This window comes from Pinus tabuliformis, chromosome 6 (genome assembly GCF_031772625.1).
Source record: "Pinus tabuliformis cultivar Carrire ecotype Pingquan chromosome 6, CPIR1, whole genome shotgun sequence".
Classification (NCBI taxonomy): Eukaryota; Viridiplantae; Streptophyta; class Pinopsida; order Pinales; family Pinaceae; genus Pinus; species Pinus tabuliformis.
The window spans coordinates 186,263,805-186,283,415 of record NC_142292.1 but is presented as its reverse complement, the minus strand read 5'-3'; the positions used below and the strand labels follow the sequence as shown (position 1 = coordinate 186,283,415).

At 38.7% G+C, this 19,611-nt stretch overlaps 1 protein-coding gene across 1 annotated transcript; it reads right to left on the bottom strand.

The window, feature by feature from the left end:
- Window positions 1-16,845: 16,845 nt before the first annotated feature.
- On the bottom strand, window positions 16,846-17,655 carry LOC149258083 (uncharacterized). The gene has a single exon (XM_089400011.1). The coding sequence runs from the start codon at window positions 17,653-17,655 to the stop codon at window positions 16,846-16,848; it is 810 nt and encodes a 269-aa protein (XP_089256137.1).
- Window positions 17,656-19,611: the final 1,956 nt, after the last annotated feature.

Sequence of the window (19,611 nt, the reverse complement as noted above, 5' to 3'; positions counted from 1 at the left end):
AAATCTAGATAATATGTTGGTTTCTAAGAATCCTATAATCACTATGTCATTGGCTTGTCTAGAAGGAATGGCTTCTATGCATTTGGTGAAATAATCCATGGCAGTGAGAATCCATTTATGTTGGCTAGAAGAGGGAGGATGGATTTCTCCAATGAAGTCTAGGCCCCATTGTTGGAAGGGTTTTCAGTGGAAAGTGGTCTCAGGGGTAAAGATAATAGTTTTCTCTTGCCTTCAAAAATTTGGCATTTATGGCAAGCAGTGACAAATTTCTTTACATCAGTGAACAAGGTTGGCCAATAAAATCCAGCCCTCAGGATCTTGTCTACAGTTGCCTTTCAGTAAAGGTGTCCACCATAGTCTCCTACATGAAATTCTTTGAGAACCTTGTCAGCTTCTTCTTTTAATAAACAATTCAATAGAATACCTTCATGATTTTTCCAAAAGAGAGAATTATCTAAAATACAAAATTTTGAAGCTTTCATCTTTAAAAACCTTTTCTTTGTTCTGGATAACGCTGGAGGAGCCTGCAGGTTTAATAATACATAAGTTATATCAGCATACCAAGGTGAATCTAAGAAGGCCTGGCTGATTTGTGGGGTCGCCATCTCCTGTTCATTATCCAGTTCATTAATATATAGGGCTTGAAAATTGGTTTCAGTCATGAGTTTGGCCAATCACTGTCCTTTTATAAGCTTTGTAGGTTTTATTTCAATATCATACTCCAATATAACAACAATCCATTTACCTCATTTGCTCTCAATCCAATCCTGAGTTAAGATGTCTTTGACAACAGCATTTGGTACATAGGATATTACATGGGAATACAATATGTAGACTCTAAAGTTTTTAATAGCTTTTACCAGTGAAAAAGCTTGTTTTTCCATGATTTTGTATTTTAGCGGTGCATCCCTAAGTGCTTTACTAAAAAAGGCTATGGGGTTTTCATATCCTTGATCATCCTTTTGTAGTAAAACAATAGCTATGGTGTGTTCTGATGCAAATGAAAATATTATGAAGTCTCTATCAAACTTTGGACTTGTAAGGACTGGTGTTCTAGTTAAAGCCATTTTAATTTCTTCAAAGGCTTGCTTGGCTTCAACTGTCCATCTAATACTAAAATCCTTTTTCAACATATTATTAAGCAATCTAATTAATTCAGCTAAATTAGATATGAATCTTCTCAAAAAATTGATCTTTCCTAGGAAAGCTTGAAGTTCTTTGACATTTCTAGGGTGGGGTATTTGCAGAATAGCTTCTATTCTAGCAGGATCAATTCTGATGCCCTCTTTGGAGATAATATGGCCTAAAAGTTTGCCTTCCTCTAGACCAATAAGGACTTCTTAGGATTTAAAGAAATACTATATTTTCTACATTTCAAGAATACTTGTCTCAGATGATCCAAATGTTGTTGATCCAATTTATAAAAAACAGTCAGGTCATCTGGATATATAACCAGAACATCATGAATTTCTTTTGCAAATGCGATGTCCATTTCTATTTGGAAGGTCGCCCCTGCATTTTTAAGTCCAAATGGCATTTTAACATATTTGAATGTGCCCCACGGTGTTGTAAAAGCAGTCTTTTCTTGGTCATCAGGATGAACTAGAATCTGGTTATAGCTAGAGAACCCATCCAAGAGTGAAATCATAGAAGCACCTACCACCCTCGGTAGAATGTGATCCATCCTTGCTAATGGGTAATTGTCCTTCAGAGAAACCTTATTAACATTCCTTAAATCAACACATAATCTGATTTCTCCAATTTTATTCCTAGTAGGTAGTAGATTAGACACTCACTCTGAAAACCTGATAGGATCGATTATCCCTACTTCATACATTCGTTTAATTTCTTTTTCAGTTAAGGGCAGCAGTACGGGGTTAATTCTTCTAAGGTTTTTCTTGAATGGTTTCTGGTTTTCCTTCAGAGGTCTTGTATGCTGAATTATGGAGGTGTCAGAAGATTTCAGGTCTTCATAACTCCAAGCATAGACATCTTGGAACTCTCTCATTAGTTCAACATATTTGAGTTTTTGGTCAGGGGGCAAAGATTTGGATAACTTTACCATTTTGGGATCATCCTCAGTTCCAAAATTATAGTCCTCAATATTTTCCTTCAAGGGTTCCATCTTAGGTTTCTTTGGAATATCATTGAAATCAAAGAGAGCTTCCAAAGGAGTTATCCCCGAGGCAAATGATTGTCTTTTAAATTGATTACTTCATATTCTCCTTCAATAATTTCATCAATATCCATTTCTTGAAGATCCTGCATTTCTTTTTTGGTAAATTTTTTTGGATGGAGCATTTGAGTCGCACTTTATGCTAAAATGTCTATTTTTATTTTATTTGTTTGATCAAACTCATTAACTGTATCTATATCTATGTTAGTGTTACAAAATTCTTCATCTAAGGTCAAGAAATTGTTAATATGCTTATCACTATCAAACACTTGCCAGATCTTCAAATTGTCAGGTATAGCTGGCCTATGTCTAATCTCAGCTATGAACTGATGATTAGGTTCGAATGGTAATTTGTAGGTGCTGGAAAACATTGCCAAACTATGAACTTGCAAGTTATGTTTTCTTGGGATTTTGGAAAGCTTAGCTTCTAGAAATGTATTGAGAATCTCTATCACTGTATCTCTGTAATACTTCAGTCTGGGATCATTTGTTGAATAATTTCCTTTAATCTGTTGAACTATTAACTTAGAATCTCCTGAGACAGACACCCTAATTACTCCTAATCTTTTAATCAATTTAAGACCTAGAAACAGAGCTTCATATTCTACCATATTATTGGTTCATCTAAATTTTAATCTGTAGGCATGGCCTTCAACATGGTCGTTTTCAAGATTGTGCACCCAAACTCCTGCTCTTGCTCCTAATTTGTTAATTGAACCATCAAATTCTAAGTGCCGGAGAATTTCATGTTCATAATTGGTGTCAAGAGTCTCACGAATCTATTTAATAGAGAGATCTCGTGTTTTACTTTCTTCTGTTTTCCCTGGATATCTGATGTTTCATTGTTCTCAGAAATTTCTTGTATTTGAACACTAGATTTTTCATTTGTAATTTCTTTTGGTTCTGCTGCTAAAACTTCCAATTCATTTGAGGAATCACTTTCAGCATTGTAAAGAATGAAAGAATCCATATCAGAGTGTACTGAGTAGATAGGGAAATTTTGGGGTTTCTCCTGACTACTTACAATGTATTTCATTAAGGTTTCTCTATATAGTTTCTTGGGTTGACCGAATACTGAAATAGTAGCATAAGACATGTCTAGTTGTAGAGATCCTTGAAGCTTTGCACCCCAAGACCTGGACAATAACATGCCATACTTTGGTGGAATATCAGCTACTACTATGTCCATTAAGATTGTTTTGGCATGATATTGAACTAGTGATACACACAAGTCTTTGATTAATCCTAAACATCTGACATGACTTGAATCAAAAGAAAAGAGATCTTTATACGGCCTGGTGATGTCTAGGTCCAATTTCTCCATTATAGATTTAGGCATTAAGTTATGAAAGGGACCATAATCAAACATAGCATTGTGACGTATTTTATCATGTATGTTCAAACTTACATAGAAAGGGGGGATTTCTCCATCTATTGTTTTACCATTCACTTCAGGGCCAAAAATCAATTCAGGTTGGTCATCAAAAACATTTACTGAATCTTCATTAAACGAGATTTTGAGTGACTTGTTGATTTGGCTTCTGTAGACATCATGTTTAGATAATTCAAACAGTGGAAGAACTATTTTTAATTTGCCTACTTCAGCTTCCAGATTAAAAGGTTTTTCAGTCTGAGTTCTTGTATTTCGGATAGTTGGATTCTCTTTATCCTCTATATTTTCTGTGTTTTTCTCCTTTTCAGGAGTGGGGTTATGAGTTGAAGTTGTTTCCAAATCAAATTCTGGAGGTTCTTCCACGTTTCCTTTGGAGGGAATAGAAGTGGAAAGTTGTCTATTATTTGGTTGATTATCGGATACATCTTCAATAATTGGATTAGCAGGGTTAGGGTCTGTTCTAGAAAGAATATGTACAGCGGTGGTATTGGTCTTACCTTTGTTAGGTTGCTTTTTGGCTTTCTATTTATTAGTTTTAGGGACATCTATTCTTCTACTCCTTAGATTATATTGTTTATGGACTTCATAAATGGTTGTATCATATCCCTCTCTAAAGTCAAATGATTCAGCTAACTGAGTTTGGAATTGTTTAAGCATGTGAGCTTCTTGATCCTCTTGGGTCAAGAAAACTTGTTGTTCATTGTTGAGTCCCATCAAATTAATTTGAGTGTCTTCTGTTGGTTCTGTTAGCCTCCTGCTGCAGCAAGTTAATCATCTTTCATGATTGACATTTTTACATGCCAAATATGTCATACTTTTCTTGTTGCAATGCTCCATATTTGCTACAGATGGCCAGAGAAGTATCCATGAGAGTGTGCTAGTCTAAATGCCACTGCTGTGTTCCATTTTTGATGGGCTGATCCATTTTTGATGAGTTTTCAGCTAAGGGAGGTCCAAACAGCTTAATCTTGGCTTCCCTAGGTTTCAATTTCCTGTTGTAGAATATAGAGAATGAACATCTGTCCAAACAGCTTAATCTTGGCAGATTTGTAGATAGGTAGAGAAACAAGGGTGCTCAACAGCTTAATCTGAGCCCCTGGATGCAATAAGTGTAGTTGTAGATAGGAGGACATCAAGAAGAAAAGAACAAAAAGTTGGGTATGCTAGTTCAAGTGCACCCAAACCAAAAAGAAGAGAAAACGCTAGGTGAATAGGCCGGGTAGGTAGCTTTGTGGTTGCAGAATCATGGCTTGTGATCCATTTCATATTGTCAAGTGTTATATCTATCATATCACAAGTTGAAGGTGATTTTTCAGTTGGAGGACTTCGAGAAATGCATGTCTAACTTCCCCCTTCTCCCTCTTTCCCAAATCACTCACTAACTTCCCCTAAAGAGGTCAAGATATGCTTGATACCTCTTAGATTCATCATTCTCCATATCATCTGCCTTGGTGAAGATCTGCTTCACTAAAGGAATGTTCACACTTCTTCTATCAGTCATTTTCCCCCATTGATAGCCTAAGACTTCATTCTTAGCGCTTTTTCTCATCATTATCATATTAACTACTAACTTTATTATGTAACTCCCTATATCTTTTCCCTTCCCCTACTAAAACTATCTCTATAACTCCCTATATACTTATCCCCTCCCCTTGGTTGAAAAATAACCATATACAACCTTGGGAATTGCTAAGTTTATCTGAAACTCAGCAAGAACCCTCATTGACCCCTCTGACCATCTTCCAAATGCATAAGGACTCATTCATTTGCATAGTTTCCCTTCATATGTATAAAAATCATCTCTTTGGCCTTGGTTTGCCTTTATAAGGCATGAAACCCTCTTTGGCCACTAAACCCCTCTCAAAATCACATCACTTTCCCCCTAAGTGCCTTTGGACTCCTTCCAAGGCATAAGAATACAAAAACCATGAAAAACCTTCAAAAAAGGATAAAATCCTCCCTTTTTTGGCTATCGGACCCCTTCCGATGCATTAGAATCCATGCCAAACTATAAAGGAACCCTTCCGATTTCCCAAAAGGCTTGGCAGTTCACAAAAACATGGGTCCGATATAATAAAGTCTCATTTGGACCCCCTCCGATGCAATATCGCTATCGAGAGGGGGAAATCATATGTTTAAAACATCATATATAACCCCTCCGAATTCATTTGCCTTGCCTTTTCATAAAAAGCTTGCTCCGATGAGATAAAGATCTGTTTGATCCCCCTCCGATGCGATATCGCTATCGGGAGGGGGCAGTGACATATATAAGCGAAAATGGCTAAGTCTCAAGGCATGGGGCATAGAACCGATGGGTCGGACCCGAAAACATATAAAGTGGACTGGTAATAGTATATCGGGTCCGTGCAGTTTGGTGATCACATATATGTCAACCCTCTGCCCCGCCGATTGCCGAAGTCCCGATATAATCACAGCCATCCATTTTTGGGCCCCAGATCTGACGGCCCAGATCTTGTCGCGCGGTCCCCCACTTCGCATCACCCCATATACTGCTCCGATTTGGCGGAGCCGATGAGTTATCAAATGCAGTGTTAAGGGTTTTCGGGTCCGCGGACCCATTCCACTGTTAAAACCGCCGATTTGGGTCCCGCCGATGGGTCGGACCCGAAATAAAATAAAGAGGGCCTGTATAACTTATCGGGTCCGATGGGTTTCGGCGTTTTTATGTGGCAACCCCATGACCCCGCCGATAGCGAATTGCCGAGTTAATCTCAGCCGCCCATTCAGGCCCAGAGATCAACGGCCCATATTTAATCGCATCACTCCTATATGGCTCCGACCAGCGGAGCCGAAAAGTAATAAAGCACGGCATAAAGGCATATCGGGTCTGAAAGGGTCCGCACTGTGTGCTCCTATATCCCGGAGCCGAAAAATATTAAAGGGCAGTTTTAAAGGATTTCGGGTCCGCATATTGATTTTGTTAAAAACCGCCGATATGAAATCGCCGATGGGTCGGACCCGATCTCCATAAAGAAAGGGCATATAAGCATTTCGGGTCCGCGGCATTTCGGAGGTTTTATGTGTTGGGGCCAATGGTCCGCCCCGATGCGAGTTAGCGCCAGCCGTTGGATCTGCCTTCGCGCGATCCCACAACCAGGATTTAATCTCTGCTACAGTGCCGCTACTGCCTATTTTTTTCACGAATTTTACATAGAAATTGGTCTTTTTCTGTGTAAAAGAAAATGCGGCATTTGTTCATATTTTCACATATATGCCCGCGCCTGGCTCCCGATAAGGGAATTCATGCATCCCTAAGCTTTCTGAGATCGCTCCAAGGCCCAGTTTTGCTTCAGATAGCCAATTTCGGCCTCGGCACAGTGGGCAACACTTTTTCCTCCTGTTTGCACCATTTTTTAAAGTTTAAAGCTAGTTTTGATCGGCCGGAGCGCCGATAGCATTCCAATGGCCACGGAGGACATTAGCAGCAGTTATTTTTGCATTAAAAGGCAGAAGGGGGCGATGGGACAGTTTAAAAAGTATCAGCGGTGAGAAAAGGCCCAGATTCAGTGCCAAAGTGTATCAGGATGCAGCAAAGAGTATCAGTCCAGTTTTTCAAAGCAGATGAAAGCAAAGCAAGCCCAGCAAAGTCAACAAAGCATCATTCAGCCATTAAGGCTCACCAACACTTCTTTTTTTGCCTTAAAGCCACCTAAAGGCATAGATGAAGGCTTTCAAGGCAGAGTTATTGCAGAGACATTGTTCCCAGTCATATGTTTGGAGCAGCGCTGCTTCCTTAATTGCGCATTTATCACACAGAGGATAGCGCATGGCTCAAGGCACTCTTTCAGTCCATTTTTGAAGCTGCAGGACCCTGTGTAGCCCTAAAGAGCCATTTTGATGAGGCTGCTCCCTCATGTGCAGCTGTTTTAGATATTTTATTACATTTATTTCCAGCACAACTTAGCATTCGAAGCAATTATTGCACAAATCTCTTTTGGCTCTGTTTTGATAGATATTTTGAGATATTTTCTCCTTTGGCACCTGTTCAAGGGATGTTTGTAAATATTTTCTATTTAAACAATCCTCTGTATTTATGTAAAGGGTTGGTTGGTCGATAACTTCCTCTCTAGACTTGCACTGTATTTTCTGAGAGTCTCTATAATCAAAGATCGTTGGAATGTTTGGGAGATGAACTGGCTGTTGTGTTTTAATGACTAAAGAGTGACTATGGAATCCTAACGCTTCTACATAGCCTAATAAGTGTTTCTTATCTCTGTTTACAGTTTATATGTTTTATGCCATCATTGTTTCACTATCTAAATAGCAGAAAGAAAGAATAGTTCAGAGCTCACTTAGTTGTATTATGTTCTCAATTTCTGTGATTTATCTATGTTTTCCTCTGAATTAGTCCTGAATATGAATACTGATTGGCTCATATTTACACTAGTTCCTTCATATATGAATGTTGTTTAGGAATCCTTGATTGCTCCTATATAAATGTTCATTCATCTTCCCTCTGTTAGCATAATGAGAGCTACTTAGTTGTCTTTCATTCACTGACCTTCATTCCATCCTTATTCCAGCTTGATATTGTTTTATGTGTAGCTATCCTGCTCTGTATTCCTCTTGTGACCAAGAAAACACAACAGGAAGCCTAATCCACGACTCCATGCCCAATGGTTTGAAATTCTCACACTATGCATCCCAACTCTGTTTGAAAGAATCCCCCATCCTACCAAACATAAACAAAACCCCCTTGAACTCATTAGCTAGCCTAATATCATCTTCAACAAAGCTAAATTATAAAGAGAGAGCCCTCTCTGATTGCAGGTAGGCTAGGACCTGCAGTCCAAAGATTGGTTTGTGGTTACCTCAGCCGTATCCTTTAAGGAGCTTTAAGGACAACCTGAGTGATAACAGGTTCATCAGAAGTTGAGGCTTCAGCATAATTTTCCTGTAATGGGGGCCTAAGGTTTTGATCAGGGGTGATCTTTCCAGTGTTCTGATTTTGGTTTTTCCTGAAATTTGGATTTCTCCCAATATTTCTTGGTTGACCATCCCAGGGGGATTTTCTTTCGATTGTTTCTAGTCTATCTCCAAGCCTATCCATTCCTTTAATAATAGCATCTAATTTATGCTCAAAGGCCAAAGGTTCTTCTTTCAAAGGTATCCTCCTTTTAGCTCTAGCTTTAGCTCGTTTGGATATCAGGTTAGCTTCAACACTGATAGCTATACTTTGCTTCTCTTTTAGGGTTCGAGGAGCTCTTTCCCTAAGTTGCTATGCCATATCAGAATCAAATCCATCAGGAAATTTTATCAATGCCAAATCTGGAGGAGGTCTAAGGTTTTGAGGGATAGCGTTGTAAAAATTATTGAACCTAGTATAGTAATCTTGTACAGTCTCTTGTGTTCCCCTCTTCAAGTTTTCATATTCTGATAATATCTGTAGAGAATCTTTCTTCTTTTCCCATCTGTTCAAGAATGTTGTATAAAGAGCTTGTAGGTCATTGATATTGTTTGCAGGGAGGGCTCTAAACCATGTTTTAACATCTCCAGTCAAACTTTGAACAAATATCCTCATTCCAACATCATCAACATCAACCTCATATATCTCAAAGTAATCGGTCATTTTTTTAGTATGTTGTTGAGTTGTGTAGGTGTCAGTGCCATCAAAAGGAGTGATTTTACTTTGATAGCCTTGGGGCATAGCCCCTGGATTGGAAGGTAAGTGCAGAGGAGTGTATCTATTTTCCATGGCTGCAGGTGTAGATGTGACAACTGGTTGGGTAGGGATAACAATTTGAATGTGAGTTGTAGATGGAGGGGTGGAAAGTGTGGTTTGGGGTTGGGATGTATGAGGTGTTGTTGATAAACTTGGAGAGGCTGAAATGGTTATAGAAAGGTTGGGTGTTCCTACGGAGTAAGCTCAGATTGAATGGAATTCTGAAAATGTCTGTCAAGATGTGAAGTGACAATCTCAAGTTGTAAATCTTCAATAAATAATGGATCATGAACTGTGTGGGCTAACCCGGATTCAAAAAAAGTTAAAAATAAGGAGGTCTCAAAATACTCATCAAAGGGTTCGTCCTCAAGGTAAATCCACTTCACTGGACAGGATCTTGATCTGTATAAGGCCGAGAACTAGGAAAACTCTCTTGGCTTTCTTGTCTCCTAAGAATCCTAGGGATCAGATTGGGGTTCTCAAACACAGGTGGTGGATTCAGATTAGGATTAGCTCTGGTGTAACGAGTCCTTTCTGAAGCCAGGTTTCTAGGTATGTTTTGCTTTTTTTTCTTCTCTAAATGGGTTGGACAATACAACTTCTTACAGTTTCTTTAAGAGGCTTTAGGTATGGGATTTGAACTCTCTTAAACACTTATTTAATAAGAGGAACTGATCAAATGTTTTGAACCAAATGTCCAATCTATAAACTAGACTAGAGATAGACTGAAGCAACATTCATTTACTTCTGCAATTGCAAAGTAAGAGCATTTCAAAGGCTACCTGGCTAACTTCAACCTCCATCTGTAGCATATAAAGTAAACAATAGTAACAAACAAATTATTCAGATCCCCAGTAGAGTCGCCACTATGTTATCACTCAGATTTTCTTTGAAGTTGTTGGAAGAGGAAAGGGGTCCGACGTAACCAAAAAACTACTTTATGTATAGAATTTAGCCAATCTGTACTCATAGAGGGCTCTCTCTTTATGATTTAACTTGGTTTTGAAAGATATTAGGCTAGCTGTGAAGTTTGGCAGTTTTGTTTGAATTTGGGTGGTGAGATTCAATAGCAAAGGGGTAAAACTGAGTAGCTTAGTCCATTGGGATAATGGAGTCAAAGAAGATGGCTTTACTGGACTTGGTTTCTTAACAAAAGATGGTTTCACAGGGCAAGATGGTCAAACAGGGAACAAATAAAAACTTGGAGTAGATGGAATGGGCTTAAAATGGGTGAAGGGCAGTTAAGAATCCTTCAGCATATTTAAAGAGGGAGCTTGAACGATTACTACTAAAGAGCAATTAAGTATTCTTTAATAAATAATAAAAATGAAAGAACTAGAAAACAGGACCAATCAAGATTTCACTGTTTATACTAATTCAGAGGAAAACATGGAGAATAATAACGATTGAAAACAGAGTGCAATCAAGCATATTCTGAATTATTCTTTTTCATTTACCATTCAGATGTGAAACATAAATCATATAATAAACAAGGAAAACTTTAAAGCATAAGGTATAGACGACTTATTGATCCGGCGTTTGGTTCAAGAAATTTGTGAAAAGTCCTTTACTTCAATTCTTTATCCAGCAAGCCATACAAAAAGTGGTCCAATCAGCACTTTATTCCAAAATAATCAATATTACAACAATTAATCCACACTCAATACTCCAATTGAGGGGGTATTTATACATAAAATCTTTACAAAAAATATCTCATAATAGAGTGAGATATATTCTATATTGACTAAGAGTAGGTTACAAGAAAATAGAGACAACTAGTCTCGAAGATAGGAGAAAGGTAAACTGATGTTGTGGTGTACCTTTTCTTGCTGAGTGTGCTGGAGGCAAGCCCTATGATTTGGTTTACTGCTATCTTCTTTAGTAATTCTGTGATGGCTGCCCTGTTTTGACTGATACTCTTTACCTGTTCTGGTACACTTTGACCTGTTTGACCTTTGTTCATCTCGACTCACCTTTATTCATCTTACCACAATAAATAGCCCAAAATTTACATTTTAATAAGGATAAATTTACAAAATTTCCAACATGTCTTCCCACCATTTTTGTTCTGGCAATCTGTGTTTCTGAAATTTCTTCAGGGTTTGATCAGTTTCTGTATATCTGAAAAAGGTAGGCTGGATTGGGAATAAGTGTTTTATCTCATGCTCAACATAGAATAAGTTCTCTAAGCTGTCATAGAGAACTCGGCCTGTGGGGAGTGCTTTTATTCCTGATGCACTTGTTGATGAACTAGCTTGATTCCCAACATACTTATTCAATTTGTTTACATCATCTATATGCTTCATTAATCTATCATTAATCACCAAAGGACTTGGTAGCCCTTTATTCTGCAAAATAGTGAACTTCTCCATAAAAACATTAATTTCCACCTGCATATCTTGACATCTTCTCTCCAAATTCTGCATCAAAGTTTTCTTGGTTAGCACCCTTTTGATTTCCAAAATAGTGTCTGTCCTGTCTGTAGTGCCAATTTCTTCCAGTTGTTCCTTATTTTTTTTATTCAAAAGATGTATGAGCTGGTTGGCTTAATCAGGAATTTGTCCTAAGAGAGATTTAGTCTTTTGAATTTCTCCCTGTGTTGCTTTCACTAGATCAATATGTTCATAGATCACTTGGATGGATGGCCAAACCTCATTTATGGATTAGGTGATGTTGACCCAAAGAATATTCTTGATCTCTGCAAGAGGCTTGTCAAAAGTGAGATCTTTTTCTAATATTTTCACTTTATTTTCTAATGCTTTGATCTCCCTTGTTTTTTCCACAACATTTATTTGGGAGATATCATAATTTCTTTCTACTTTAGCCAACTGCTCTTTTACCTGTTTTAATTCTGAAACCTGTAGTCTCATTTCTTCCATTGCCTTTATCAACTCTTCAGTTCTCAAATTAGCACTGCTAACTTGTCTTATTCCAACTGTTGTTGTACCTGTGACCACCTCTGTTGTGGCTGCTGGGATGTTTGGAGCCAATGTTGTTCCAAGTGTAGAAGGGACTGCTGTTGAGACTATGGGGATTACATTAGGAGGCCGAGAGGTCGAATCTCCCTAGCTGTCCTTCAGTGCTTTTTCTAATGCCTGCTCTATGTCATTCAATCTTTCATTGAGTTTCAAGAGGAGATCCATCATCTCTTCTTCATATTTCTGCTTTATAACCTCAGTAGTATGTGGATGCCTTGAAGGAGGCAGCTTTAGCTGCTTCCTCAAGGCAATAATGTCTTCTTCTTTCTTTTTGATTAGTGCTTCTACACCTTTTACATATTTGGGATCATGTCCCAATCCAATGATGATTTCTTCTAATGATTTTATTCTGTTATCTTCAGCAAGGGAGGTGGCTTTTTCTAAGTTTAGCTGGGCAGTTGTATTATCCAAAGAATTTTGTAGCCTACGAGCCATCAATTCTTTACTGGTTAAGGTTGAATAGACCATTTCTCCAATTTGCTTGTGAAGTTCAATCTGATCCAAAGGATTAATATCCTTAGGCAAGACTTCCAGATTTGTCCTGATATAATCTTTTGCCATTTGAGGTTGCTGAGCCTTTGGCTTGAAGTAGCTCATTATCATCTTGCTCTCTTGAATGTATAGGCTGACATCAATCTCTGCTGGTTTGTGGGGGCCATTTTCAAATACTGATTGTATATTTGAAGTCTTACTCGATCATTTTTGGCTTTTATTTCTATGAATTTCTTCTTGATATTTAAGGCATTTTCACTTTGTGGCCTGGTGGATGATACTTTTGCACTGTGTTGTCTTTCTAGCTCTTGCCTCTGTGAGCTAGTGGATGTTCTTCCCAATGGGTAAGTTTGCTAGCTAACTACCTTTTCTACTCTTTGACTATCTGTAGTTTCTTCAATAATTCCTCTTCTAAAAGAGGATTCAGTCTTTGCCTCTTTGTTCCAGGCTGTCCAGTAGGTCCACTGGTGGGGATAGTGGTTTCTTTGTCCCTCTTTTTATCTCTTTCCTCATTTAGAGGAGTTTGAAAAGTTGGACTTTCTGCTAGTTTGCTTTGAGCTGGAGGAGTTGGTACTTGACCTTGTTCTTTGGAAATTCCAGGCTGATCTGCCATTGTAGGCTATTCTGTGGTCTCTACTTCTTTGCCTTTGGATGTTCCTATGGTTGGTATGTTGACTTCCTGTGGAGGCTGTTGAGAGGTTCCAACAGTGGATGCACTAATTGCTGATTTTTGAGGTAGCTTGAATGGTACCTGACCAAAAGAATCTAGTTCAAGGGTTTTCTCAAGATCTCTCATAGCATTTTCTATATTGACCTGCTCACTAAAATCTTCTACTAGGGTCCCCTCTTTCCATTCATCCAAGTTTTCAAACTGTTTAATTTCTGGGATCCTATGGTGAATAAATGGGGATAACCTATTCTTCATCTTTCTGTCACATATAAAACTGCTGGGGTCATATGGCACCCACCTAAAACTCTTTTGTAATCTAAGGTGATATTCTAAAATTTTTTCAGCTTCTTTCCATGCATCCCTAGTGTTGATGACAAAAGGGCCTAGCTGGTTCTTAATTCTTAGCTGAGCTTTCTTCTTGGCACCACAAAAATGGACTAAATCTGCATTCATAATCTGCCTGAAATATTCCAATGCAAATAATCTCATGGGAACATACATGGATAACTTAAAAGGGCAAATTTCACACCCATGCATCCTGATTTCTATGCGATTTTTATATAGGTACGAGTCACCTATCTTGTACTACTTAGAGAGCTGGAGAATTTTCTTCATCTCACCATTGATCCTAGGAGGGGAAACACCTGTCAATAGAGTGGTTGCTAGATGTACAAATAGGTCAATAAACTCACTATAAGTGTAAGGGGACTCACTGGTATTATGAAAGATTGGACTCCAAAAGATATTGACCTTGGATTTCCTTTGGTGTCAAGTTTCTTGATAGGGAAATGAAAGTTATCCGATTGATAATATAACATAAGATGGTATATGTAAGAGGTGTATTTGAAAACTCCTTCCCTTTCCAAATTTAGGAATTGGTCATGGATTTTGTTGGAAATATAGGAGGCATAGTCATATCTGACAACAGGGGGGTGTCCTGGAGTAAAGATTGATAGTAACACTACGGTGATATCATCAACATATTAAATAGAGTTAATCCCATAATCACATATAGCATATCAACAATGAGTCTTCCAGTTTCAGTGAAGAAAGTTTGCAAACAAGGAGGTGGGCCTTTGGGCTGGTGCTTTGGCAACATGAAGGTTTGAGCAATATGAGTCACTTCTGATTTGGATAACTGAGATGCTTTTTCAAGTAAATATGCCATGGAAATAGGAGTGAGGGGCTGACTGGATTGGAACTGGAATATTTCATTGATGGATTGACTAGTTATGGGAAAAAGCAATATCTGGCTTGGGGACATGACAGCTCTGTGGTTGGGGTCATAATTAGCACAACATTGATGAATTATGTTTGGGAAAACATAGACTGAGGGAAGGAAATATATGGTAAGATTAAATTCCCACAGTCCATTAATGTCAGACTTATTCAGATAACTATCTCTGTCTTGGCAAAAGACCTAAAGATGGTTTTTAACACCAGATAGGTATTTTATCTGAAAATCCTTATTGGCCAAAGGTAGATAATCTAAGTCTTTGTGATGAGCGTTCATGGGTGCAAAATTTGGGGCTATAGGGGTTTCTATCTTTGGTTCTTGTGGATTTAAAATGGAATTTAGACATTTTGTGTGAAAATAGAGCAAACAGTAGGTTTGGGAACTTTTTATGGCAACAACAGATTTTCCTAGAACTGAATTTGGCCCTTTCTTGTAGAATTTTCAGTAGAAAACTGAAATTACAGGGTTTCAGGGTAGACTAGATAAATACCTGTATCAAGGAAGTAAACAATATAATGGAAGGTTGGATGACAGGCTGTGGGGTGCATCGTTGTAGATTTTCTGATCAGGTGGTGGTTGGGAAGCTGGAACAGTTGAATTGGATGTTGTTTTGCATGGGAGCACTAGTCGCAGTGTATAACAATGAAAATGACTTTTTTTTTGTTTTATTTAACAAAATTGAGGTTGGCGGGGTTTTTTTTGGATTCATCGAGCGGATGATGCAGCTGAAGATGGGACGTTTTGTCATTTTATGGGGGGGCGGTAAGCGGTATGTGCTCACACCGCTTTCAGGGCTAGGCAGTTTTGGACCGAAGGCAAGCGATCATATGGACTGCATGAAACGTGGAAGAGGTACGGGCAGAAAACCGCCTGGTGATCACGCATTAAAGTGTGGTCACTAGGGGGGAGTGATATCAGCGATGGTCGTCAGAGGAATGAGGAACGATTGGATGGTAGACAGGGAGCGGGGTACGGCAGGACCTTAACTGTGGCAGGCCCGATACATTTAACAACTTTAACCGTATCGAGGTCAGTGTGAGGAGTGGTTAGGCCGTTAATGAATTTCAAATAAACTCATTAATCCCTTTTAACTATTGGCTATGGTTGCATTCAACCGGGGGGCAGAACATATAAAATGTCGGGGATTTTATATGTAATTAAATAATATAGGAAGGGGAATGTTTTTTCAGGGCTTATATAATATAGGTTAAAGGTTTATATGACATAAAAATGAGAATAAGCACTAAGTAAAACATCTAAAGGGTATATTTAACCTAGGCTAAAGTGAAAGGGGGTTTATGTAATATTGTGTAATTTTCCTAAGTAAAATGAGATTTTACTTAGGAAAAACTTGTGAGAATGATTGAATGATGGTTTTTAAGTACTTTAGGCTTTCTAGATTATTGGGCCGAGGGTCGAGTCCCTCCAAAAGTCAGAGAAATGCTTTGAGCCCCTTTAATTTTCAAAGACCTTAATACTTTAGGGGGAATTAGTGAAATCTTTAGGGGAAAATGTGAATGGCAGTTAGTTATTTGACCTTATTTTGCTTGAACTGCATCAAGTATAATGTCTGCCTTGCACTTGCGATAAAAGTAAAATTTCACACATTTCAGAGACATTATCCATCACAAGTAATTCTGCAACACCATCTACCTACCTTACCTACTTTAGCCTGACATTTTTTCTACTTTATTAGGGTGCACTTGAACTAGCAAACCCTTATCACACTTTTTCTTTTACGTATGGAAGTCTATCTAAATCTAACCTTATTACATCCAATGGCTCAGATTACACTGTTGAACTCCTTTTATTCACTCTACCTATCTACTTATCTGCCAAGACTAAATAGTTTGGTCAGATTTTATTCTCTATCTCTACAACATGAAATTGAAAAATGAATTAGCCAAGTTTAAACAGTTTGACTCTTCATCAATTTTGGCATAATTTTAACAAGCTATACACAATTTCTTATTACAGAAAATGAAATAGTAGTGGCATTTAGACTTGCACACTTTCCTGGTCTATTTTCGTTTGGGGTTCATTTCTTCTCATTTTTTGACCATTTATTCTTTATACCCTTTGATTTTTCTTTTAGGATATACCCTCTTTACATTTTTTTAAATTTTTTTATTTTTTGAAAATACGGAAAACCTTTGCAACAAGAAAAGGTGTGAACATATTATAGAGCTCATCAAGTCAATCATGAAATATGACACCTATTGGTATAGAATCATAACATGATGGATGAAGCCCGAGGTCCTGGACTCCTCAATCATGCCTATAAGGTCTCCTTTGACAGTATCAAAAAAATGTGTGAAAATTTCGATCATCCATCCATCAGGACTAGGGCTTTTGTCTCCCTTAAATGGCTTAAGAATGCCCAAAAGTTCTTCTCCAGATACTTCCATAAAGAAATCATCATTTTTCTGATAATCATACATAATCGGGTGAGGATTAGTGCCCCAAGCAATGTCTTCAACAAAAATATTATCATTCTTTCCATATGCCATTTGGAAGAATTGGACAGTAGCATCGTTGATCCCTTCTTGAGTCCAGTGAATGTGTCCATCAGCGTCCATAATCTCCCATATGGTGTTTATATTGCGGCGATGGTTAGCATATTTGTGAAATAATTTGGTGTTGCAGTCACCTTCCTTCAACCATATCGCCCTGCTCTTTAATCTCCATGTGGATTCTTCCATAGAAAGGAGTTGCTTCTTCCTGAGTTCCAGTGATTGAATATTGGACTGAATGTCAGCAGGAAGATAATGAGTAGACATGGTGGGAAGGATGGAGTCTAGTTTATTTTGTATGTCAACGAGCTCCTTTCTATTATCCTTGATCTTTTGTTTCTGCCAGTGTTTGACGCTCCCCCAGAAGGAGTCAAGTTTATCCAGAATGTTGACCATGGGGGAGTTACCAGTTAAACAAAGTTGATCCCAAGTTTCTAGCACAAGTTTTTTAAAATCAGGATCCCCCAAAACTGATCTGTTGAATTTGAAGGGGATGCCCGTGCGAAATTCCATTTTCCTCCATTGAAGAGTGATGGGTCTATGATTTGATATGTAGTTGTTAATGATGTTTGCCTAGACATCCCTCAAACGGCCAAGCAATTGCTCATGGATCAGAAAGTGATTAAATCTCTTTGCAACGTATGTCGAGCCAGTACGTCCATTGTCCCAGGTAGGGGAAATTTTGGTGGGGAAAATATCCACAAAGTTGTGCATGAGAATGGCATCTTGTATTTTCCCAACTAGTGGGTCTACTTTCCTAAAACATCCCCAAACTTCATCCAAACTGATAGCGCAATTTAGATCCCCCGCAATGATAAGCGACTCTAGGTCCATCATGCAAGAAGATAAGAAACGATCCTAGAAGTTAGCTTTGTCTCTATATGGAGCATATATGTTGAGGATGTGTACATGGCCAGACATGCCATGAATACTGCCTTCCAGCAATATACCAGCAAAACACTTATAGGCCTTTCTATTGATCTAGTTAGGGTCCCATAAAGCCACCAGACCACCCGAGAGACCCGCAGCAGTAGCAACAGATATATACGAGTTTAGATACATTTTCCGAAAGTATTCCAGAGTGCAAGGAACATTATGCATAGTTTTTTGAATAAGGATAATGAAGGGTTGTAAAGACAATAAAAGGTGTTTGAGGGCCAAGTATTTAGGGGCATTCCCCAGACCCCAGATATTTAGGGAAATAATGCATGTCATGGGAGATATTTCTCGGGTAGTTGTGCTCAAAGGGCCCGTGAGGGGGAGATGCCAGCAATGGGGATGTCAACTAGAAAGCGGTCCATTGGGGAGGAAAAAGGATTTTTCTTGGGGAATCCCTGAAAATGACGACTACCTCCACTGTGTTTCCTTGGCACAGTAATGTTACCCACCGAGGTAGGGTTGATGTGGGGAGATGATTGACCCGTTGGCTTATGGATAGTGAGGGTACGGAGGTCTAAAGTCTTCCTTTGTAAAAGGAAGTCCAGGTCACTTCCGACAAAATTTGTAGGTGATGCAGTAGGTGAACTTGGGGGTGTAATGCTGAGGCATGGAACTTTGTCCTTAGACTGATGGTGAGGTGGTACCGGAGGGGGGGCAACATTGTTATAGACATTTTTGTGCCGTACAACTCCAAGCATGAAATGTCCATAAACCAAGGGCTCCTAAGCCCCTAAAAGTGTTGTTCTAACCCCTAAAGGAACAAGGTCAACAGATTACAGCTTCTCCCAGAAGTTCTCCACCAGAAACTGCTCAGAATAAGTCAAAACAGGATCATTTCAGCTGCTCCACTGGCTAGGTGCGTTGCATTGCACCTAAATACACTGTGAAGGTGCGTTGCATTTCAAAAGTCACTTCTGTGGGGTGCGATGGGCGAGAAATGACAAATGGCAGTGTCATTCTGCGAGGTGGAGAGACAATGGAAGCTTCCAGAATCTTCTCCAGTGACACTTGCCTCACTGAATTCGACCAAGGATGAGTAAGAGGCCTTCAATCTCCAAGTGGAAGAAAGAACTGATAGAGAGAAGACACTAATCAAATCACAAGCTGACTCATCCTCCTTACATATATCTATATATGGATCCCTCATCCCAGAGATCCAGAGGCTGGAATTTTGCATACTGTAAGGAATTGCTGTTGGTTTTTTGAGACAAACATCAGATTGTTGGGTGATCTATGCTTTGTTTGAGGTGAAGAGGGGCTTCTTTGCTGGGAGGTTGATGCTAGGTCAGGAACCACTGGTTGTAACTCCTCCTGGATCTTTTCTTGTTTATCAATAAAAACTATTTGAGTTTTCCTCTATGCTTTTGTTTCATTGATGCTTGTTACATTTGTATGGTTAACTTAAATCTGATCCTAAGTTGTTTATGAATATAGATCCATGTCTTTGTATAGTTTTCTTCTTTTGTGATCTTACAGGTACTTTGTGAAGCTGGGCAAGTAAGGGAGCAGGTAGCTGGAGACTATCAAAGA